Source organism: Pristis pectinata, chromosome 6, assembly GCF_009764475.1.
Source record: "Pristis pectinata isolate sPriPec2 chromosome 6, sPriPec2.1.pri, whole genome shotgun sequence".
Lineage (NCBI taxonomy): Eukaryota > Metazoa > Chordata > Chondrichthyes > Rhinopristiformes > Pristidae > Pristis > Pristis pectinata.
Genome location: NC_067410.1, coordinates 52,776,339 through 52,802,131, shown reverse-complemented (window position 1 = coordinate 52,802,131; position 25,793 = coordinate 52,776,339). Strand labels below are relative to the sequence as shown.

At 43.2% G+C, this 25,793-nt stretch overlaps 1 protein-coding gene across 3 annotated transcripts in view; it reads right to left on the bottom strand.

Moving 5' to 3' along the window:
- Window positions 1–15,775: 15,775 nt before the first annotated feature.
- ift122 (intraflagellar transport 122 homolog (Chlamydomonas)) overlaps window positions 15,776–25,793 on the bottom strand; it is a 163,510-nt gene continuing 153,492 nt past the window's right edge. For all 3 annotated transcript variants that reach the window (XM_052017942.1, XM_052017940.1, XM_052017941.1), the window contains 3 exons: window positions 24,806–24,882; window positions 17,175–17,339; window positions 15,776–16,241 (listed from right to left, as the gene is read on the bottom strand). In XM_052017942.1, the coding sequence (XP_051873902.1) occupies window positions 16,152–16,241; window positions 17,175–17,339; window positions 24,806–24,882 (332 nt within the window). In that variant the 3' untranslated portion in view covers window positions 15,776–16,151. The remainder of the gene's footprint in view (window positions 16,242–17,174; window positions 17,340–24,805; window positions 24,883–25,793) is intronic.

The window sequence follows — 25,793 nt, the reverse complement described above, 5'->3', positions numbered from 1 at the left end:
TATAAACAGAAAATACTGGAAATACTCATCAGGTGAGGCCACATCTGTGGGATGAGAAACAGAACTAACATTTCTGGTTACCCTATCAGAGAGATACCCCACCCCCTTCACCACCCTCGCTGCAGCTTAACAAGCTTCTTTTGTCTCCTTCCCAGTTCTGACGCTGACTTGCTGAGTACTTCCAGCGTTTTCAGTTTTTATTTTGTGTTGCGTATGACTATCTGCCCCTGAAGTCAACAGTGGGCAGCCTCCTGAAGCACAGTGCTCTGACCCAACAATAAACAAATGAGAGATGTGTGACAAATCTGGATGGTGTGCAACACGGAGATGGTGGTATTCCTTCCTTATCTTTCTCTTCTCCTCCTACAGATGCTGCTTGACCCACTGGGCTTTTCCATCATTCTCTTTTCATTTAGATTTCCAGCTGTGATGTGCACTTCAGTTCCAGCACAGTTCATAATTAGAAACAGGCCCTTCAACCCAACACGTCCATGCCAACCTTTTTGCCCATCTACACTAATCCCACTTGTCCACACTAGGACTGTATCCTTCTGCGCCTTGTCTATGTAAGTGTCTGTCTAAGTGTCTCATAAATGCAGTGATTGTATCTGATTCCACCACCACATTCTCTTTTCTCTGCTCTCTCTAGTTACACCTCTATTAATAGCAGCTACTAACAAGCTTTCTCCATGGCCTCTCAGTTGATAAAATTCTGTACCATCTATTTGCTCTTGTTCTTCACCCTACCACAGATGTTCCTTTGTTCTCCCCACACCGCCCCTTTCTCTGCAACATAAAACATATTTGAGTTCAGTTCTAGTGAAAGGTTATCAATCTGGATCTTAGGCTCTATTTCCAGCATTTCCTGTTTAACTTCCTCTCAAATGCTTCCCTGATGCATTGTTTAAGGAGGAAACATGAGTGGCTTTGAAGCATTCTAAACAATGTAATAAATTAATGGTACAATGAATGCAGAGAAACACGTGTCCCAATTGTGCTTGTCCCAATGTGTATAAAATCCTGTTTTTTATTTCAGAACATCTATATCTTCCTGCAGTTGAAAGTTTCACAATGCAGTCAATCCCACAGCCAAGTTTTGTATGCTCTGCAAACCTCTTTATCATGCCCCTACATCAAGTTTTAAATCATTAACATGTGACATCCATAAGACTGAGTCCCAAGGTGTGGAATGCCATGGGATCAGTCTTCCAGTCACAAAAATACTCGTCAACCAATACCCTTCACCTCCTGCCACGGAGCTAATATTGGATCCAACTTGTTACCTCCCTTGGATCGCCTGAACATTTACATTTTTGAACAGCCTATCCAGTATAATCTTGTTAAAAGCATTGTCAAAATCCATGTATACTGCATCAAAGTCACTGCACTCATCTACCCACTTTCTCAAAGAATTGCATTGCTAGTCAGATACAACCTTCCCTTTAGAAATCCATGCTGCCTGCCCCTGATTAATGCCAGAGGAATTGGTTGAGGAAAGTACATTAACAACATTTAAAAGCCATTTGGATAAGTACCTGGATAGGAGGTACTCAGAGGGATTTGGCCAAATGTGGGCAAATGGGACTAACTTGATGGGCATCTTAGTTGGTATGGAAGGGCCCATTTCCACGCCTCACCACCCTTAGAATGGATTCTAATAATTTGTCCACAGACACAAGTAAAGTGTCCTTTAGTGCAACATCAGTAGACTTCCAATCCTCTGGCATCACTCCTGCATCCAAAGAGAACTGAAAAAATTACAGACTAGGAGAAAAACTGAGATTTATTTTAATTGTTGTTGGTTAATCATTTCAGCACCAAGATACTGATTCAGGACAAAAATCAAGGCAACAATTTGGGACCAATCTTCTTTTCTGCATCCATCCCTTTAATATGCCAGGAATAGGGATGTTCCATGATGATTTTACTGTTCAGTTCCACTCACAGCTCATTGAATAATGAAGCAGGCCACACGTGTGACTTGCAAGACCTATATACAGAATTCAGATAATGCCTGGGCCAAGGATTGGCAAATGGATTTTAATTCGGATAAATGCAAAGTGTTGCATTTTGTACAGACAAATGAGGGAAGGAGTTTTGCAGTGAACAGTAGGGTCCTGAAGAGTATTGTAGAACAGGAGTAAAAGTACATGGTTCCCTGAAAGTGGTGTCACAGGTAGACAGGGTGGTGAAGAAGGCTTTTGGCACACTGAAGTATAGATGTTGGCATGTTATGTTGCATATGTACAAGATGTTGGTGAGGCCACATTTGGAATATTGTGTTCACTTTTGGGCACATTGCAATAGAAAATATGCCATTAATCTAGAAAGAGAAGAGGAGATTTACAAGGATGTTGCCAGGACCTGAGGAACTGAGTTATGGAGAGAGGTTGAGTAGGCTAAGACTTTATTCATTGGAGTGTAGGAGAATGAGGGGTGATGTTACAGGTATGAAATCATGAGGGGCATAGAGAGGATGAATGCACACAAACTTTTTCCCAGGGTTGGGGAATCAGGAGCTAGAGTGTTTAGGATTAAGCTGAGAGGGGAGAGATTTAATAGGTACCTGAGGGGCAACTTTTTCACCCAGAGAGTGGTCAGTATATGGAATGAGCTACTATAGGAAGTGGCTGAGGCAGGTACATGGATAGGAAAGGTTTAGAAAGTTATGGGGCAAACACGGGCATATGGGAATAGCTTAGATGAGAATCATGGTTGGCATGGACCAGTTGGGCTTAAAGGGCCTGCTTCTGTGCTATATGACTCTTTGACTCCAAGTGCTGAGCATCATTTGTGGAAATCAAGTGGATACATGTTCATCTCCAACCAAGAAAGAATAGGTACTTCCTCGTGACATTCAACTGCACTATCATTAGCAAATCATAGAACAGAGACCATAGAACAATACAGCACAGGAACAGGTCCATCAGCCCATGGTTGTGCTGAACTAATTAAGCTAATGGCGCATAATCACTTCTGTCTGCATATGGTCCATATCCCTCCATTCTCTGCACATTCACGTGCCTACCTAAAAGCCTCTTACATTCTTCTGTTGTATCTGCCTCCACCACTACCCCTGGCAGCACATTCCAAACACCTACCACTCTCTGTGTAAAGAAACTTGCCCTCCACATATCCTTTGAACTTTCCCCTTCTCACCTCAAATGCACGTCCTCTAGTATTAGACATTTCGACCCTGGGAAAAAGATACTGGCTGTCTACTCTATGCTTCTCATAATTTTATAAACTTCTCTCAGGTCTCCCCTCAGCCTCCTCCGCTCCAGAGAAAACAACCCAAGTTTGTCCAACCATCCCGTATAGCACATACCATCTATTCCAGGCAGCATCCTGGTAAACTTCTTCTGCACCCTCTCCAAAGCCTCCACATCCTTCCTATGATGAAGTGACCAGACTTGAATGCAATACTCCAGATGTGGCCTAACCAGAGTTTTATAAAGCTGCAGCATACCTTCCTGACTCTTGAACACAGTGCCTCGACTAATGAAGGCAAGCATGCCATATGCCTTCTCTACCACCCTATCAACCTGTGCAGCTACTTTCAGGGAGCTATGGACTTGGACCTCAAGATCCCTCTGTACACCAACACTCTTCAGGATCCTTCCATTAATTGTGTACGTTCCCTTTACATTTGATCTCCCAAAGTGCAAGATTTAGGGTGAGAGGGGAAAGATTTAAAAGGGACCTGAGGGGCAACTTTTTCACACAGGGGGTGGTGAGTATATGGAACAAGCTGCCAGAGGAAGTGGTTGAGGCAGGTACAATAGTTTCATCTAAGAAACACTTGGATAGGTACATGGAGGGGTGGGGCTTAGAGGGATATGGGCTGAACGCATGAAATTGGGATGAGCTGGGTGGGCGCCGTGGTCGGCATGGACTGGTTGGGCTGAAGGGCCTGCATCTGTGTTGTATTGCTCTATGACTCTATGACTCTATCACCTCACACTTGCCTGGATAAAACTCCATCTGCCATTTCTCTGCCCATATCTGCAACTGATCTATATCCCACTGTATCCTTTGGCAACCTTCTACACTATCCACAATGCCACCAATTTTTGTATCATCTGCAAAACATACTAACCTACCCATCCATTTTATCCAGGTCATTTATATCTATCACAAACAGCGGAGGTCCCAGTACAGACCCCTGTGGAACACCACTAGTCATGGAGCTCCAGCCAGAATAAGACCTATCGACCACTACCCTGTCTTCTATGGACAAGCCAATTCTGAATCCAAACAACAATTCACCATGGATCCCATGCACCTTAATCTTCTGTATGAGCCTCCCATGAGGGACCTTGTCAAACACGTTACTAAAACCCATGTACACAATGTCCACAGCTCTACCTTCATCAATCATCTTCGTCACCTCTTCAAAAAACTCAGTCAAATTAGTAAAACATGATCTGTCCTACACAAAGCCATGCTGACTGTCCCTAATTAAACCATGGTTTTCCAAATGCTCATAAATCCTAACCCTATGAATACTCTCCAATAGCTTCCCTACCACTGACGTGACACTCACTGGTCTGTAATTTCCAGGATTATATTTTCCTTCTGGGACAAAGGAACAACATTAGCAACCCACCTGTCCTCCGGGACCTTGCCTGTGGCTGGAGACGACACAAAGATCTTGGTCAAGGCCCCAGCAATCTCATCTCTTGCCTCTTTCAATAACCTTGTGTATATCCCACCAGGCCCTGAGGACTCATCTACTACCTCTTTCTTTATTACTACATGCCCCAGCATATTAGCTCACTCCACACTGATCTCACCGACCTCCATGTCCTTCTCCTTCGTGATACTGACCAAAGTATTAATTTGGGACCTCACCCACATCCTCTGCCTCCAAGCACGTGATGCCTCCTTTATCCCCGAGTGGTCCTACCCTCTCCCTAGTTATTGTCTTGCTCTTGATGTATGCATAGAATGCCTTGGGATTCTCTTTAATCCTACTTGCCAAGGACTATTCATGGCCCTTCATGGCCCTTCCTGGCTCTCTGAATTCCCTTCTTCAGTCCTTTTCTGACTTCTGTTGTCAATATCTCGGGGGACCAGAAACTTAACCAGTAACACAATAACTGTCACTGCAAGAGAAGATCAGACAGTGAGTCATCAGCTGCTAACCAACATTGCCCCACACCCCCAACACTTCCAGTAAGGCACGTCAATAATGTGCACCAACTTTTATCGATGCACCACAGAAAGCATCCTATCTGGATGCATCATGGCTTGGTACAGCAACTGCTGTACCCAGGACCGCAAGAAAGTGCAGAGAGTTGTGGACACAGCCCAGCGCATCACGGAAACCAGCCTCTCCTCTTTGGACTCTGTACCTCTTGCTGTCTTGGTGAAGCAGCCAGCATAATCAAAGACCCCACCTACCCGGGTCATTCTCTCTTCTCTCCTCTTCCATCAAGTAGAAGATACAGGAGCCTGAGGGCACGTACCACCAGGCTTAAGGACAGCTTCTGTCCCACTGTGATAAGACTATTGAACAGTTCCCTTATACGATGAGATGGACTCTGACCTCACGATCTACCTTGCACTTTATTGCACTGCACTTTCTCTGTAGCTGTGACATTTTACTCTGTACTGTTATTGTTTTTTACCTGTACTACGTCAATGCACTCTGTACTAACTCAATGTAACTGCACTGTGTAATGAGTTGACCTGTATGATTGGTACGCAAGACAAGTTTTTCACTGTACCTTGGTACAAGGGACAATAGTAAACCAATAGCAATACCAATAACAAGTTTTCAGTTGCCAGCATATGTACATCTTCAAAAATCCATCAGCATCCATCAACCAGGACAAAAAAACAATATTCAACAATCTAAATGTTCATATGCACCCCCACTGTGTATGATCTGCAAGACACACTGCAGCAATTCTGCAAGGCTTTAACAGCATCTCCCAATCTTCACCATGGAGAAGGAGAAGAGCAGACTGCCACCATCTCCAGTTTCCTTACAAGACATACACCACTCTGAACTACATCTGTTTCTTTAAAACCCTGGAACTCAGCACTGTGATAACATGTTCACCTCACAATCAGCAGTGGTTCAAGAGGGCAGCTCAGCAGCACAATCTGAAGGCCAGTTAGGGAATGGACATTAAACAGTGTCCAGAAACAATCACACCCCACGAGGGATTATGGAAAAGTCTGGTCCAGCAGCAATGGTGCATGAGGATCACTGTCAATGATATTGGCTTCAGTGAAAACATTAGCATTAGTGATCTCCCCACTTGGTGCAAAGGATCTTCTGGAGGTTTGTTAGTGGTACCTCTCCAGATTCTTATTCTTTAAGTGTTATCAGCAGGTACAGGGGTGATGACTATTATAGACTTGGACCCTGGTGTCTGGCTGTGGGTAACAATGTGAAACAGGTAGGAGCACCTCCCCAGGTTACATTTGGTCAGTGGATCCCACTCCTTACATGACACTTTGTGGTGTCTACCAAGAGAAATACTCAACTGCCTTCAAGGAGAGTCCCCGAAGGAATTTTGTGGTCATGTACAAAGCCTTCGTGACATTAAAACTCTTATGTTGCCACAAGAGCACACAGGTTTAAGGCGCAGGAGAGTAGGTATAGAGGAGATGTCAGGGGTAAGTTTTTTACTCAGAGGGTGGTGAGTGTGTGGAATGGGCTGCCGGCAACGGTGGTGGAAGCAGAAACAATAGGGTCTTTTAAGAAACTTTTGGATAGGTACATGGAGCTGAGAAAAATAGAGGGCTATAGGTAAGCCTAGTGATTTCTGAGGTGGGGACATGCTCGGCACAGCTTTGTGGGCCGAAGGACCTGAATTGTGCTGTAGGTTTTCTATGTTCTATCTAATGGAGCTGCAAAGACTTGTTGTGAACTTCAGAAGAGGTCAACAAGAGGCTCTGAAGAAAACAAAGCCTTCAAAGGCAGAAGATATCATAGAAACATGAAGTATGGAAACAGGCCATTTGGCCCATCTTTTCCATGCCAGCTAGTGGGCAACCTTCCATATTAACCCCATCACCCAGCACTTGGTCCACAGGCCTCTATGCCTATTCAAGTCTTCATCCAGACACTTCTTAAATGTTGTCAGCGATCAGCTTCAACCACTCTCTCAGGCAGGGCATTCCAGGTACTCACCATTGTCTGGGTGAAGAAGATCCCCCTCACATCCCCTCTGAATCTCTTCCTCTTTACCCTAAACCCATGTCCTCTGGTTTTATTTACCTCAGATATGAGGGAAAGTTTCCTGCAGTCTATTCTTATCACTACCCTTCTTAACCTCCTCCACTCCAGGGCGAAAAGACCCAGAGTCTCCAGTCTCTCCTCGTAACTGAACTGCTCTATTCCAGGCAACATCCTGGTGAATCTCCTCCGTACCCTCTCCAGCACTATCACATCCTTCCTGTACCTTAGTGACCAGAACTGTACACAGAATTCCAGCTGAAGTCTGACCAATGTTTTATAAAGTTGGAGCATAACCTCCCTCCTTCTCTATTCAATGCCTCAACTAATGAAGGCTAGTGTCCCATATGCCTTTCCAAACCATATTGTGTACCTGTGTTTGCCACCTTCAAGAATCTGTGGACTTGTACTCCGAGGACCTTCTGTTCCTCAATACTCTTTAGGACCCTACAATTCATGTGTATGTCCTGGTCTCATTAGTGCTCCCAAAGTGCATCTCCTCACATTTATCCAGATTAAACTCCATCTGCCATTTTTCAGCCAATTTCACCATAACATTGATATTCCTCTGAAGCAATAAACACAAGATGCTGGAGGAACTCAGCAGGTCAGGCAGCATCTATGGAGGGAAATGAACATTTCCTTCCATTGATGCTGCCTGACCTACTGAATTCCTCCAACATTTTGTGCTCATTACTACGGATTTCCAGCACTGGTAGTATCCCTCTGTAGCCAAAGCCTGACTTTCACATTGTCAACGGCTCTACCATTTTTCATGTCATTTGCAAACCTACTGATCTTACCTCCAGACTGCTGAGGGACGTAAGGGAAGAGATTGTTGGGGCTCTGGCTGAGATTTTAAAATATTTTTGGGACACATGGGGTACCACATGACTGGAGACTGCAAGAAGGGCAGCAGGAAAAGTCTGGTGACTATGGGCCTGTGAGCCTAATATCAGTGGTAGGGAGGATACTGAAAAGATTTCTGAGGGAGATGATTGATGATCACTTGAAAAGGCAAGGGCTAATCAGAGATAGCCAACATGGTTTTGTCAAGAGCTGATCCTCTCTGACCAATTTGATTAAATTCTTTGAAAAGGTAACAAAGTGTATTGATGAGAACAGGGCGGTAGACGCAATTTACATGAGAGACTGGTTCAAAAGGTTAGGGCCCATAGAATCCAAGGCAAGTTGGCAAACTGGATCTAAAATTGCCTTAACAATAAGAGACACAGGGTGATGGTAGAGAGTTGTTTTAGCGATTGGATGCCTGTGACTTCTATGTCCTACAGGTACCAGTGCTGGGACCCTTGTTTTTAGCATACATGAATGACTTAGATCTCATCTAGTCCTGGGGATTTATCCATCTTTAAGCCTGCCAAGGCATCAATTACCCCCTCTTCATGTATGGAGATCTGCACTAGACCTTCACCTACCACTTGACTGAAGTCTCCAACTCTAGAGTCTGTTTCCTTTGTGAATATCAATGAAAAGTATTCATTTCGGACCTCACCTGTACCTTCTGGCTCCATGCAGTTTGCCCCTGTTCTCCTTAATGGGCTCCACTCTTTCTCTGGTTATTCTTTTTCCATCAATATACCTATAGAATGTCTTTGGATTTACCTTAATCATGTCTGGCACTGATTTCTTGTGAACCTTCTCGCCTCCCTAATTACCCTTTTAAGCATCACGCTATACTTTTTATACTCTCGACAGGCCTCCATGATTAATTCTCTACACTTGTCATAAGCTTCCTTTTATCTATTTATCCGACCTTCAATATCCCTTGACATACAGGGCTCCCTACACTTGTTACCCCTGGTTTTTATCCTTCATGACCCATGTTGGTCTTGAACTCACTATTTCTCCTTTGAATGCTTTCTACTGTGCAGATGTAGACTTGCCTGGAAGTAGATACTCCCAACCTACCCTCGCCAGGTCCTCCCTTATGTTAATATGCTTCTGGGTCAACAATAGAATAAAAGCAAATAAAGACAGCAATGTGATATTAACATCCTCCAAACCTACCAAGCCCCATGGCAACACATTTGCAGCGACAGAGACAGCACTAGTGAATCTAGCAGTCTCCAGTCTATTCATAATGGACGTATTAGATGGTCTGTTAACACACAAGACATGGGTGCAAGTTCAGCACCTGCAGCCATGACTAAGTAGTCCTTATTAAGATTCCGTCTGCTCACTGTACAGATTGGGGGAAAAGGTGCCCTAAACCTAAACTGTCTTGCCCACTCTAGGCTAGTACTCTCACATGCCCAATCTCCTGTCATCTCTAAGGGGCACAAGCAATGGCCTTAAATTGGGAACTGTCTGATAGGGTGAAGTGTGGTAGGATTCACTTCTACGGGTTCAAATAAACAAATACAGAGAAGGAACTTCACTGTAAAATATACAGTATGGGTCTGTACAATATAAAATAATTTGCTTTAAGACCATAAGATGCTGCTCAGAGTATTTTCTATTCATCTTGGTGTCAGCAGGAAGAGTATGATAGTAGTTTTCAACAGATGAAAATTGACTAAAAGAACTCTGGATAAAAAAAAATGAAAGAATGTATAATAAAATGTACACAGCGTAAAATCACATCCCAAAAATGTGTTTTGATGATTTCCAAATAAAATCATACTGTTGGATTATAGAGTTTATAAAAATTCAAAATATTATCTACTCCAGTCTAACTCTCCTTGTATCCAAGGTCAAATGAATAATTCTCATTATCCTCTTACTGTTGCAAACATAATGCTCAATAGTTTATTCCAGAGGAGGGGCATAAAATGAGGTCAGTGAGTGCTTATTGACACCAGCACCTAAATTAAGCATTCTAAAGGGTCAAGAAATTAATCACCTAGTACGTGCTTTTTAACACAACACAGTGGAAAGCCAATTAATTGTTCATATCTGTGAGCATGGCACAAACTTGGTAAAAGCAGCATGCAAAATTAACAACACTTCTGTCTATGTGATGTGTTAACACACACAGCATGCAAAGTACACCTGGATGACCAAATCACCCTGCAACATTCCTCCTGAACCTTCCCACTGAAACTGCACATGGAGCAATATAGCACAGATACAGGCCGTTTGGCCCAATGAGTCCATGACAACCCTAGTGGCCATCCAGCTGATCCCAATTTCCTGCATTTGGCCCGTGTCCCTCCAAGCCCCACCCCTCCGTGTGCTTCTTAAATGACACTATTGTACCTGCCTCAACCACTTCCTTGTTCCACATACTCACCATGAAAATGTGACCCTCGTCCCTTTTAAATCTTTCCCCTCTCACCCTAAACCTATGCCCCCTATAATTTTGGAATCCCCAACCCTGGGGAAAAGACTGCTGCCATCCACCTTATCCATGCCTCTCAATTTTAAACACTTCTATAAAGTCATCCCTCATTCTCCTACACTCCAAGGAATAAAAATCTAGTTTTGTTGGCCAATCAAGTGCAGGGTTGACAAACATTTAGCAGCAATTGATTTGAGAGCAAAAACAAACTGCTGGAGGAACCCTGTGGGTCGAGGAGCATCTGTGAGGTGAAAGGAATTCCTCCCCTGCCTATGGGGGTAAGATAATTGTCGACGTTTCGGGTCAAGACCCTGCATCAGGACTGAGAGTGGAGAGGGAAGATAGCTGGTATAAAGAGGAGAAGGGGAGGGGAGAGATAGGGGCCAGTGGGTGATCTACGGACTAAGGAGGGGTGGGGGTGAAGGTGAAGGGCAGAAGATGGGGGTGGGGGAGGTGGAGTTGGGAGACAGAGGCAGGAGGGTGTTAGGTGGAAGCAGATGAGGAAAAAAAGGCAGATGGAAGCCAGGTGGGGGGAGGGGAGGGTGAATGTGGAGACAAGAGGGGACACAAACACTACAAGTGCTGGAATATGATAAGTAAGGAAGGTGATAATGGGAACCATTAGGGGAGAGGTGAAATGCAGATGGGAGCAGAACCAGATGGGGGTAGGAATCCAGTGGGGTGAGGTGTGTGGGTAGGAGATGAATGGAACTGGGTGGGGGTATGGGTCAAAAATGGGATGACTGGAGGTGGATCGGAAGGAGGGAGAGGGGGTGGGGGTTACCTGAAACTGGAAAATGCAGTGTTCATACCATTGGTTGTAGACTACCCAGACTGAATTAGGTGTTGTTCTTGAGAACTGCTAGAGAGCAGTTAAACATTATTTGATTTAATACCTCTCTACGTTGTGTGCTTCACTGGTGGTCCTTATGAGTGAACTGCACCAGCTAAAGTGAGAAAAAGCCAGAAAGAGAGGCAGCAATGCCAAAGGACCATAAAAGTAAAATGGATCTTGCCTTGAGAACCTATCTTCAAGCACCTACAGGGCTCTTCGCTCAAACCCTCTGCACAGCAATGTAAAATCAACAAGGTTTCCTAAGACAATGAAAATGATCTACTACTTTTTGAAGACAGAAATCAGTCATTCAACTGCACCTCAATGGCTCTTCCTTGTACGATTTTAACTTTTTTACAAAAATGACAGGTTACCTAAAGATTCAGGGAATTAATGCTGTTTAATTGGTTCACAAAGAAATGACAATCAATATAAACGTACACCCTCTAACAAATGTTATATAAATCTGAAATGGAGGGGGATCAATATCCTGGTAGATTTGTTAGTGCTACTCGGAAGGGTTTAAAACTAGTCTGGCGGGTAGTGGGACCCAAAGCAGTAGTGTGGCAGATGAGAAAGTTGAGGCAAATATAGAAATTAAAGTGAACAAATTCAGTATGCAGGACAGGCAGCAAGGAAGGTCTGATATCCTAAACTCCATTTATTTTAATGCAAGAAGCCTGACAGATAAGGCAGATGAACTCAGGGCATGGATAGGTACATGGGACTGGGATATTATAGAAACATGGTTGAGGGAGGGGCAGGACCGGCAAGAATGTTCTGAGGTACAGATGTAACAGGCATGATAGAGAGGAGGGGTAGTTGCATTTTTGATTGACAGCTGTACTTACAGGATATTCTGGGGGGAACATTCGGTGAAGCCATATGGGTAGAACTTAGAAATAAGAAAGTAGTAATAAAATTGATGGTATTGTACTATGTCGTCAATAGTCAACGGGAATTAGAGGAACAAATATATAGGGAGATTGCAGATAGCTACAAGAATAACAAGGTTGTAATGCAGGTGATTTTAACTTCCCCAATATTGACTGGGACTGCCATAGCTCTCAGGGCTTGGTTAGGGCAGAGTGTGTCCAAAGGCTTTCTCAAGCAATAAGTGGCCCCACCAGAGAAGGGGCAACACTGAACCTCCTATGGGGAAATGATATTAGGCAAGTGGCAGATTGTAAGTGGAGAAAACACTTTGGGACTAGTGACCATAAATCTATTAGTTTTAGCATAGTTATGGAAAAGGATAGGTCTGGTTCTTACAAGTTAAAGTCCTAAATTGGGGCAAGGCTAATTTTGCTGGCATTAGACAGGTTGATTGGGAGATGATGTTTGCAGGTATGTGGGAGGCTTTTAAAACTAGGATAGGGAGATTTCAGGACCAACATGTTCCTGTTAGAATGAAGGGCAAGGCTGGCAGGATTAGAGAACTCTGGTTCACAAGGGATATTGAGGTTTTGGTCAGGAAAAACGAGGTACATGTCAGGTACAGACAGTTGGGATCGAGTAAATCCCTTCAGGAGTATAAGGGATGTAAGGATACACAAGGAGGAAATTAAGAGGGCAAAAATATGACACAAGATAGCTTTAGCAGATAAGGTAAAGGAGAATCTTAAGAGATTCTATAAGTATATTAAGAGCAAAAGGGTAACATGGGAGAGAATAGGGCCCCTTAATGATCAATGTATTTTTTTATGTGTGGAGCCACAGGAGATGGGTGGGGTCTTAAATGAATATTTCTCGTATTTATTGTGCAGGAGGTCATGGAACTGGGTAATTTAGGGAAGAGAATAGTGATGTCTTGAAACATATCTGCATTATAAAAGTGGTCTTAAAGCACATAAAAGTGAATCAATTCCTGGGGCTAACCAAGTATACCTTAGAACATTGTGGGAAGGTAAGGAAGAAATTGCTGGAGCCCCGATAGAGATACTTGTATCACCATTACCACAGGTGAGGTACTGGAAGACTGGATGGTGGCTAATGTTGTGCCTCTATTTAAGAAGCGCTGCAAGGACAGCCAGAGAACTATAGGTCAGTGACCCTAAAGTCAGTGGTGATGAAATTACTGGAGGGGATTCTGAGAGACAGGATATATCTGAAATTGCAAAGGCAAGGACTGATTAGGGATAGGCAATATGGCTTTGTGCATGGGAAATCACATCGCATAAATTTAAGAGTTTTCTGAAAATGTTACCAAGAGGATTGACGAAGGCAGGGCAGTAGATATTGTCTGCGTGGACTTTACCAAGGCCTTTATAACATAGCAGGGACAAGCCATTCAGAACACGATGTCCGTGCTGAACATAATGCCAAATTAAACAAAATCTCTTCTGCCTGCACATGACCCACGTTCCTCCAATCTGTGTATATTCATGTCTATCAGCCTCTTAAATATCACAATCGTATCCGCTTCCACCACTAGTCCTGGCAGGCTGTTCCAGGCATCTATCACTCTGTGTAAAAAAAACTTTTCCAGCACATCTCCTTTAAAATTTCCCCCCTCGGCTTAAATGCATGTTATCTAGTCTTGGAAAAGATTTCTGATTGTCTGTCCTATCTATACATCTCATAATTTTATAAACTTCTACCAGGTCTCCCCTCAGCCTCCAAGGCTCCAGAGAAAACAACCCCAGTTTGTCCACCCCCTCCTTAAAGCTCATACCCTCTAATTTAGGCAGCATCCTGGTAAACCTCTTCTGAATCCTCTCCAAAGCCTTCACATCCTTCCAGTAATGGGGCGACCAGAATTGCACACAATACTCCAAGTGCGGCCTAACCAAGGTTTTATATAGTTGCAAGATGACTTCTTCACTCTTATGCTCAATGCCCCAACCAATCAAGGCAAGCATGCCATATACCTTCTTTACTTGTGTGGCCACTTTCAGTGAACTATGGACCCCAAGATCTCTCTGTACATCAATGCTGTTGAGAGCTGTGTTATTAACTGTATAGTTTACCCTTACATTTGATCTCCCAAAGTGCACCACCTCACAGTTGCTCAGATTAAACTCTATCTGCCATTTCTCTGCCCTTATCTGTAACTGATCTATATCCTGTTTCCTTTGATACCCCTCTATACTGTCCACAACTCCACCAATCTTTGTCGTCTGCAAACTTTCTAACCCACTCATCTACATTTTCAACCAAGTCATTTACAAACGGAAGCCCCAGCATTGTTCCTTGCAGAACACCACTGGTCACAGACCTCCAGCCAGAATAATACCCTTCCACCACTACCCTGTGTCTTTTATGGACAAGCCAATCCTGAGTCCAAACTATCAAGTCACCGTGGATCCCATGATCTTCTGGATCAGCCTACCATGAGGGACCTTGTCAAATGCCTAATGTCCATCTAGACAACGTCCACTGCTCTACCCTCATCAATCACCTTTGTCACCTCCTCATAAAACTCATTCAAGTTTAAATGCCTCGCACAGTCATGCTGACTTTCCCTAATCAGGCTATGGTTTTCCAAAAACATGTAAATCCCATCCCTAAGAATCTTCTCCAATAGCTTCCCTACCACTGATGTTATAAATTCCCATAACATTGGGATGGAAATATCCTTCTTAATCTTCAGCTGTAACAATATTGACAACAGTTGAACATCAATTCTATTCAATATGGACTTGGTTCATCTATTAGCTGGTGACAATATGGGCAGCAATTGTGCTCACAATGCAAGTATGAAGACTGTTGCTAGAAACTGTCTAGGTATTGTTGGAGATCTAGGTTAAATTGCAGCTATGAGTGATTGCTGCTGATTTATGTTGGAAAGGCACGTCTCTTTTCATTCACATATCAAATAAAGTTTGACAAGTGGGATTATGGACAACTGCAAAATGCCCAGCTGAGACCAATTTCCAGGGCTCATGGTATACCTGAAGAATTGGTGTGAAATAATGAATGTCAATTCAGTCATTTCTAATTAAATGCTCTAGGAGGAGAGAACAAGACACCAACTCCCTAAACCATCAAGCCTGTAATAAGAATCTGTATGGATTCTTAAGGAAGAGATGAAGAGATAAGATTTTATAATTGTATGTGTAATGTAAGCTCATGTGGTGCCATTTGTATAAAGGACTTTGCACATTCTGAATCTCTCCACGTCCAAAGTTTATTTGAAGCAGCACCTACCACAAGCAGCACATACCTCAAACCAATGGATGATCTTGTTTTGTGGCCTGTGGCCGAGACTGTGCCAGCAGTGCATACTTGTGAAGTTGGTGCTGCAGTGTGCAGACCCCAGGACTTGCTTGCAGTTGTACTTATACAGTCATATCACAAAGAGACTTTTAAATGCCTCATTTATTGTCAGTTCATGTAGCCAAAAAAAAAATTCTGACTCAGGGGAGAGAGATGGATGGTTGGGTTGGGGAAAAATTAAATTGAACGTCTAACTGATAGGTAATTATAGATCATACCATACAAATACCTTTCATGAGTTTTTATTTAAAATCCACTTGCATCATGTAATATACAATCTTTATTGGTTTTATTTTATAAATACTCAATACACAACTGTCAAATTTTAGATTTGAGAATATTTTAGAAACTTCTGGGTTTCTCCTTCTAAAACCACAGGTGCTGCCCTACATGTCACACACGTAGGTGCTGCTTTTTTCTCCAGTCTTGCTCTGCTACTCAAGGATATAAAAGTTGTCTTAAATGTTGAAAACTGCTGCAAAGTTCTCAGGGCCTAGATTCCCATAATATTGGAATGTAAATATCCTTCTTAATCTTCAGCTGTGTCTTGTTGAACTATTGTCAGGTAACTACTGACAACAGTTGATCACCAAATCTGTTCATTATGGACTGGGTTCATCTATTGGCCGGCGACAGTATGGGCAGCAATTGTGCTGAAGAACAAGCAATTCATAGTCTTCGCTGTGAAACATCTGTTAATGAAGGAAAAAGTAGGGGTGCCTCTCAAGTCAACAATAATCCAAACACGCAAACTTAAATATGAAGATACTCACTCCAAACATGATTAAAGGTGTGAATGAATAGAGAGACAAGAGCTCAAGGACAAATCCCTGAGGTACAAGTTCAGCAAGATAAAACTATAGAAGTTAGCAGTCTATAAATATGGGGATAAAGCACTGTTCAAGACACTGATTACACAACAAAGCTGTATTCAGTTTTGGTTGCCCTATTCCATAAAATATATTTAAGGTAAAAGAGCAAGAAAGCAACAGCAGTACCTCTGAGCAGGACAACAAAGCACAAGGGAAGAAAAGTTAGGGTCAATACTTTGGTAATAGCAAAGATGAGCTATGGGTCTCATGGACAAGATAAGCTTGGATAGAAACAAAAACTGTCAAAAGATAAAAAAAATCAGGTTCAGGACAAGTGCCAGAGCAGGGAAGAGAAGCCATGAAGCAACACAAGCAGCTGATGAGATGGTCTTGATGTTAGTGGCACAGTGCATGAGCTTCTTGCTCTTGTTGGAAATGGGGGTGGAGAGGATATAGAAGGTTGTGGAATTGGAAGAATGCGAGAATGTGAATGATTAGGGGGACAAGCAAGTGATTGGAGACAGATACAACACAGGCAATTGATAAGGGGAATCATGGGATTCAGGAAGATACTGAAAGTGATGTTTAAGGCAGAAAGATGTGAATATAAAGGAAAAATGTAATGATAGGACAAGAATTTATTAGGAAGGTGTCAAGGGCAACTGACAAGGATAAAAATAAGTATGAAGAGTCACATAGTGGAAAGCATTGAGTGGGGCAGAGTGGGTGTGGAATGGTGAGAAACAAGAAGATAAACATTTGTGTTGAGAGGATAGCAACTGGAGTTAGATTTAAATAAAGACAGAGTCCTACCTGGAAACATGTGGGGCACATTGTGATGGAGACATCAGGTAACAGAGACCGATAGTAGTGCCACCTTAATGGCTTTGGCCAGCGTTTAATCAAAACATCCCTCTTGCTCATTGACTGTAGTACTTCCCTATTCACAACCACAGGGACAAAATCTGAGCCTCCTTGCTGCAACAAAAGTAATGCAGGGAAAGAAAACCAGTGAGGTCATCGTCATTGTTTAACCGGTAGGCTGAATATTCCTGCAAGACCCAGATGAAACTACCATAGAACCATACAGCACAAAACAGGCCCTTCGGCCCACCATGTTGTGGCGTCCATCAAACCACCCTCACACTATCTAACCCTTTCCTCCCACATATCCCTCTATCTCACATTCCTTCATATGCCTATCCAACAAATAAACTAGTCTTTCAGGATGAACAGGCTAGTGAGAAACCCCATGAAAATATCAGGAAATTTCCAGCATAGTCTGCCCAAGTGCAGTGTTATGACTTTATGTTACAGGAAGGAAAATGAGATTTGGATTTAGTGCCACCACTGCCCAAGTAAGGAGTACCTACTGGCAAAGGTGTAAATAACTAAAATATTTTTCCATTGCTAAAAATATTGGCAATATCACTGCAAGTATTCTAATTTTTAATAAAAAGGACAGGACATTTAATTCCAACAGGCAAGTGCAAGATCCCAAAATATCAATGTGTGATGTCCATTAATTGAGGTTATTAACAAAATTAAATAGGAAGTTTTTTTCTTGAGTCTGTACATCCTGCCCACTGAACATGAAAACTGCCCTCAGAACCTATTTTTCCTGATCTTGTACAACAGCAGATATATGAAATTCCAGAGAATTTGGTTTGCAATAATTCTTGCAATGGTTTTATGTCACAAAATCAGATTGGGGAACTGCAGACTCTAATTTACTTCCTTTCATTTTCAGTGGGCAAACCTTTCTTTACTGATATAATGACCTAAAAAAGGAACAAGACAAATTCAACACTTACATGTGGAAATGTTGTGACATCACATAATGAGGGTTTATCCAGATGGTTTAATCTGTTGGTTGCCAGCTGAGGTATTTTCATACAACTGTGACCTAATCACTGATTCCATCATTTTGCTAATATTATGACTACCAGATTTGTTTTGCTGCTTCTTTTGAAAATAGCTACTATTTCTCAAACACAACAAAGTGGGAAGCTGAATCTGAGATCATAAGAAGTCACAGATCTCAGTAAGGTCTGCCTTGGTGGAGCTTAGCCTGTGTAACCATTGCTGCTCAGAGAATAAAGCAATGACCATGGATGACAGTAAACTCTAGGTAATATAATGCCTTGGATGATGAGCTCTTCTGTTCTTCCTTCCACATGGTTTCCTGTGTGGTCTTATACTGATGTCCATCTCCACACCATCCAGCAAGAGAAATACTAGGTATGAACAAATCCCTGCCAGGTCAGTTTTGAGCGCAGAAAAGTCATTGAGAATGCAAGGAAGACCAAGTCTTGTGAGCAGAGAGCTAGTGAACAGCCTGACAGAGAACAGTTTTGCGTGTGGTCCTTTAAACAACATTGCTTCATGGGAAATAGGGTTAGTAAAAGCTGAAATAGGCTTAATAGAAGTACTGTAAAGTGCCAGAACAATCAATTTTCAGGAGAGTGAGTTTCAAGATCGTGATGTAGATATGGGTGTTGCACTTCTATTAATTTTATTTGAGAGCGCTTGGGTCAGAACAATGCCAACAATGTCATTAGTGTTAATGAAAATCCCAGCAGAAAAACAGGGATCGGATTTCCTGGGTGCCAAGGCCAAGAAGTGGGTAAAATTTTGCTTTAATCTTTAGTTTTCCCAGCTCCATGAAAATGAATTGGACAAATTCAACATTTACACGTGGAAATATTATGGTATAACAAAATGAGGGTTTATCCAGCTGGAATTCTGTTGGTTGCCAGCTGAGATACTTTCATACGATGAATCATTGATTCCATTATTTTGCTAATATTAAAATATTAGCATTAACAGGCAAGGCAAACAAACTAAGAGCGTGGATTGGCTCAGGGACCTGTTATGATGTTACAGCCATAACAAAAACATAGCGGAGAGAAGGGCAGGACTGGCAGCTCAATATACAGGATGCTGCAGGTGTGACAGAGGTACACGTAAGTGAGGAGGGGGTGTTGCCTTTTTGATAAGGGAGGATGTAACAGCAGTGCTTAGAGATGACATTCATGGGGGAATTGTCCAGTGAGGCCATATGGGTAGAACTTAGAAACAGGAAGGGGAGGGTCACACTAGTGGGGCTGTATTATAGACCCCCCCAATAGTCAGCAGGAACTTGAGGAGCAGGTGTGTAGAGAAATTGCTCATAGTTGTAAGAATAATAATTCTGTATTAGTGGGAGATTTTAATTTCCCTGATATTGACTGGGCCACCAAGAGTGTTAAGGGCCTGGACAGGGTGGAATTTATGAAATGTGTCCAGGAAAGTTTCATGAGTCAATATATTGAGGTCTTACTCGGGAGGGTGCAATACTAGACCTTCTCATAGGGAACAAGGCAGGGCAAGTAACGGAAGTGGCAGTCAGGGAGCACTTTGGCCCTAGTGGCCATAATTCTATTGGTTTTAAGATAGTGAGGGAAAAGGATAGGGTCCACAGGTTGGGGTCCTAAACTGGAGCAGGGCTAATTTTGGGGAATTAGGCAGGATCTAGCAGAAGTTGATTGGGTGAGCCTGTTTGAAGGGAAAGGAACAATGGGGAAGTGGAAGGCTTTTAAGAGTGTGATATCAAGTGTCTATGGGCAGCATGTTCCTGTTAGAGTGAAGGGTAAACCTGACAAGTTTAGGGATCCTTGGCTGGCGAGAGATATTGAGGTTCTGGTCAGGAAAATGAAGGAAGCATACATTTTGGTTTAGGAGGTTGGGGATGAGTGAATCCCTTGATGACTACAAAAAGATTAAAAATACATGAGGGAAATCAGGAGGGCAAAGAGCTGGTATGAGATGGATCTGGCAGGTGAGGTTAAGGAAAAAAGGTTAAGGTTTAAGACTAAAAGCCGGCTAGGAGAGAGTAGGCCCCTTAGAGGTCATCAGGGCTGCCTATGTCTCAAGCCAAGGAGATGGGTGGGAGTTTTAATGAATATTTCTCATCTGTGTTTACTGAGGAGAAAATCATGGTTGCTCAAGAGATAAGGGAAACAAGTGGAAAGTTGTGGAGAAGATTCATATTACCAGGAAGGAGAGATTGGCAGCCTTACAGCGTATAATGATGGACAAATCCCCAGCGGTTGACTGAGTGCATCCTCAAACTTTGTGGGAGGCTAGAGAAGTAACTGCAGAGGCCCTTGTGGAGATATTTGCTTCATTGTTAGCATTGGTGAAGTTCCTGAAGACTGGAAGGTGGCTAATGTTGTTCTGTTGTTTAAGGGTAGCAAGGACAAGCCAGGGAACCACAGGCCGGTCAGCCTGACATCAGTGGTGGGGAAGTTACTCAAGGGAATTCTGACGGACAGGATCTATCAGCATTTGGATAGACAAAGTCTGATTAGGAGGAATCAGCATGGCTTTGTGCATGGGATGTCTAGTTTGATGAATTCCTTTTAGATTCTTGTTTGAAGAGGTAACCAAAAGGGTAGATGAGAGTAGGGCAGTGGATGTTGTCTATTTGGAGTTTAGCAAGGCTTTCGACAAGGTCCCGCTGGTAGGCTGATCTGGAAGGTTGGATCCTATGGAATCCAGGAAGAGTTAGTTAGGTGGATTCAAAATTATCTCAGAGGTAGGAAGCAGAGGGTGGTTGTTGAAGGAGGCCGGCGACTAGTTCTGTGCTGCAGGGGTCGGTGTTGGGATCCTTGTTATTCGTTATTTATGTATATGATTTGGATGCGAGCGCACGAGGCTTGATCAGTAAGTTTGCAGATGACACAAAATTAGGGAGTGTTATCGATAATGAAGAAGGTTATAGTAGATTACAGGGGGGATCTTGACCAGTTAGGAAAGTGAGCTGAGGAATGGCAAATGGATTTCAATACAGATAAGTGTGAGGTGATGCACTTTGGAAAGTCAAACCAGTGTACCCTATGAATGGTAGGGGACTAGGGAGTGTAATGAAACAGAGGGACCTAGGAGTACAAGTGCATAGTTTGTTGAAAGCAGTGTCACAGGTAGCAGGGTGGAGAAGAAGGCATACAGCACACTGGCCTTCATCAGTCACGGCACTGACTATATGAGTTTGGACATTATGCTGCAGTTGTATAAGCCATTAGTGAGGCTGCATTTAGAGTAAGTACTGTGTACAGTTTTGGTCGCCTTATTGTAGGAAAGACGTGATTAAACTGGAAAGAGTGCAGAGAAGATTTACGAAGATGTTGCCAAGATTAGAAGGCCTGGAGTTATAAGGTTGGCCAGGCTAGGTCTTTATTCCATGGAACACAGGAGAATGAGCGGTGACCTTACAGAAGAGTTTAAAATTAGAGACTCATAGATAAGGTGGACGGTAACAGTCTTTTCCCCATGGTAGGGGAGTCCAAAACTAGGGGGCATAGATTTAGGGTGAGAAGGGAAAGATTTAAAAGGGACCTAAGTGGCAACTTTTTCCACACAGAGGGTGGTGCTTATATGGAATGAGCTGCCAGAGGAAGTGGTTGAGGCAGGTGCAACAGTATCATTTAAGAAGCATTTGGATAGGTGGGGTTTAGAGGGATATGGGCTGAATGCCCATAAAAGGTAATTCGGGAAGAAAAAATGAGGTACGAAGGCAAGCTAGCCAGGAATATTAAGGAGGATAGCAAAAGCTTTTTTAGGTAAGTGAAGGGAAAGAAGTTAGTTAGGAACAATGTTGGGCCCTTGAAGACCGAATCGGGTGAAATTATTATGGGAAACAGGGAGATGGCAGTCGAATTTAATAAGTACTTTGGATCTGTCTTCACGGGGGAAGACGTAAGAAATCTCCCAGAGGTAAGGATGGACAAAAGGAAGAGGGTGACAGAGGAACTGAAGTGGATTGACATTAGGAAAGAAATGGTGATGGGTAGACTAATGGGGCTGAAGACTGACGAATCCCCAGGTCCAGATGGTCTGCATCCCAGGGTACTAAAGGAGGTGGCTCTAGAAATTGTGGATGCATTGGTGATCATTTTCCGATGTCCTTAGATTCGGGGTGAGTTCCTGAGGATTGGAGAATGACTAATGTTATCCCACTTTTTAAGAAAGGAGGGAGGGAGAAAACGGGGAACTATCGTCCAGTTAGCCTAACATCTGTGGTGGGGAAGATGCTAGAGTCCATTACTAAGGATGAAATAGCGGCATATTTGGATAGCAATGATAGGATTGGGTCGAGTCAACATGGATTTACCAAGGGCAATGACTAATCTACTGGAGTTTTTTGAGGATGTAACCAGGAAAATAGACGAGGGAGATTCAGTGGATGTTGTATACCTCGACTTTCAGAAGGCATTTGATAAAGTGCCGCACAGGAGATTGGTGGGTAAAATTAGGGCTCATGGAATTGGGGGGCGGGTATTAACATGGATAGAAAACTGGTTGGCGGATAGGAGACAAAGGGTAGGGGTGAATGGATGTTTCTCAGAATGGCAGGCCGTGACTAGTGGGGTGCCACAGGGCTCGGTGCTGGGACCGCAGCTGTTTACGATCTATGTTGATGACGTAGATGAAGGCATTGTGAATAACATTAGCAAGTTTGCTGATGATACAAAGTTGGGTGGCAGTGCGACATGTGTAGAGGAAGTTAGGAGAATTCAAGGTGATTTGGATAGGTTGGGTAAGTGGGCAGATACTTGGCAGATGAAGTTTAATGTGGATAAGTGTGAGGTTATCCACTTTGGGAGCAGGAACAGGAAGGCGGATTATTATCTGAATGGTGTGGAGTTAGGTAAGGGGGAAATACAAAGGGATCTAAGAGTCCTTGTTCATCAGTCACTGAAAGTGAATGAGCAAGTGCAGCAGGCAGTGATGAAGGCTAATGGAATGTTGGCCTGTATTACAAGGGGAATTGAGTACAAAAGCAAAGAGATTCTTTTGCATTTGTACAGGGCCCTGGTGAGACCACTCCTGGAGTATTGTGTACAGTTTTGGTCTCCAGGGTTAAGGAAGGATATCCTGGTTATAGAGGGCGTGCAGCGTAGGTTTACGAGGTTAATTCCGGGGATGTCGGGACTGTCTTATGCTGAGAGGTTGGAGAGACTGGGATTGTACAAGCTGGAATTGAGAAGATTGAGAGGGGATCTGATTGAAACATACAGGATTATTAAGGGATTGGACAAGATGGAGACAGGAAATATGTTCCAGATGTTGGGGAAGTCCAGGACCAGGGGGCATGATTTAAGAATAAGGGCTAGGCCATTTAGGACAGAGATGAGGAAAAACTTCTTCTCCCAGAGGGTTGTGAATTTGTGGAATGCACTGCCTCAGAGGGCAGTGGAGGCCAGTTCTCTGGGCACTTTCAAGAAGGAGCTAGATAGGTTTCTTATAGATAGGGGAATCAAGGGATATGGGGACAAGGCAGGAACAGGATATTGATTGTTGAGGATCAGCCATGATCTCAAAATGGCGGTGCAGACTCGAAGGGCCGAATGGTCTACTTCTGCTCCTATTGTCTAATGCAAGAAATTGGGACTAGCTGGGTGGGAACCATAGTCAGCATGGACAGGTTGGGCTGAAGGTCCTGTATCCATGGTGTATGCTCCACATCTCTATAATCTTAACTCCAATTGACTGCCAAGTTTGCCCACAGAAACCCCTGCCTCTGCTCATTGAGAGAAAAGCTCATTTAAGGGAGAAGATTGGATATGTGATCGCTTACAAGGCCCAAAATGTCATGCACAGCACTGCCTTGCCTACAGAGGAACTAAAGTTGGGGGAAATGACCACAGGGGAGGGGAGATAGATTGGAAAAAAAATCTGGAGGGAGGTGAAGCCAGGTGGGGGGAGGGCAGGATGAAGGTGGAGACAGAGGCTGGAGGGTGATAAGCAGAACACAAAGGATTATCAGTGCTGGAATCTAATAAGTAAGGTAGGTGATAATGGAAATTATTAGGGGAGAGGTGAAAGGCAGATGGAACCATGGCCAGATTTTATTTTTTTGGTTGGTGGGGAGGGGAAGAGAGCCATTGAGTGAAATGTGTGGTAGTGGGTGATGGAACCAGAAGGGAGAGGGGGGTGAAAATGGCTGAAGGGAGGCTGGAGGGGGGTATCAGAAAGGGGACAAAAATAGGAGGGTCAGTAGGAGAGATTGGGGGGAGGGAGAGAAAACAGGATTATGTGAAATTGGAAAATTCAATCTTCATACCATCACGTAGACTATCCAGCTGGAATATGAGGTGTTATTCCTCTAATTTGCATTAGGCCTCACCCTGGGAGTGGAGAAGACAGAGGATGGACAGGTCAGTATGGGAATAGGAAGGGGAATTGAAATGGTATGCAACTGGGGGCTCGGGATGGCTATTGCAGCTAGAGTGCAGGAGCTCTGCACCTAGTCTGCACTTTGTTTGTTTGCAGATTGTTTGTTGCCCCAGATTCTGGCATCTGCAGTCTCTTGTGTCTCTGGTATAATGTCCTCTTCCTGTACGGTGAAGTCAGGTAAAACAATTCTTATGGTGAACTGAATTTCTCTTATAACTAGTTACCTCAAAACTTAGTTTTGCAGAAAATGGATCTGTCTCGATCTTGGCCACACTATCATCAAGTTGTAGAGTTTGTGAATCTAGGAAGTATAAAAGAGATGATTCAACATTGAAAAATACAAGATTTTAACAGGAAGCAATATAATTGAGCAGCATATCACGGCATTCACATACGGCTTAAAGCTTCACCCAGAGGATAACACCTTTGAGAGTGCAACATTGCCTCAGTACTGGACTGAAGTAGCCTAGATTGACCTGAACGCTTTCACAGAAGATCTGGCAAATTCAGCAGAGCTGCCATAACTGTACTGAGTGTCAGATCCTCTGTGTAAATGCAGAAGTCTCAAACTTCCACACAGGTGATCACCGGGAACTGTGTTCTGATGTTGGACCTTGATAGATCATGAATTTCCACAGATTTCCCAGCACTTAAGCTGTAAATTCCACTGTTTAATCTGGCAAAGGAACAGCAAGACAGATAAGATGACAACTTTTTAATTTTAAATTTTCTTAATTTTCACAGTTTTTTTCAATACTTAATATTAATTTTAGTAGTCTGTTTTTTTCCTCCAATGATAGAGACATTCTCAAGGACAGTTATGGGTGGGGCTTAACTGGCTCACAAAGCAATTCTATAGGTGGGTCTTCCTCTATGACCTTATGTCATGCCCTGTGCTGGGCCTCATCAATCCTCTTGGAGTTTGCCTACCGCTCCACGTAACATCAGGTTTTGTGGCCAGACGGTTGCTGAGCATGGACATCAGGCTGGTCTAGGGAAGACTGGGCCATTACATCTCCAGTTCCGGAGTGGGGTGTGAAGCTATAACCTTCTGATTCAAAGGTGGATGCTATCACTGAGACAATATTGTACATTGCAAATAATGTGACTCATTGTGCCCATTCACAGCTCAAAGTAAGTTCGGTTGCAGCCAAAATTTAAAGTTTTTTTTTGTATTTAGATGTTAAAGTCTCTTGTGAGCCTCGAGGATGA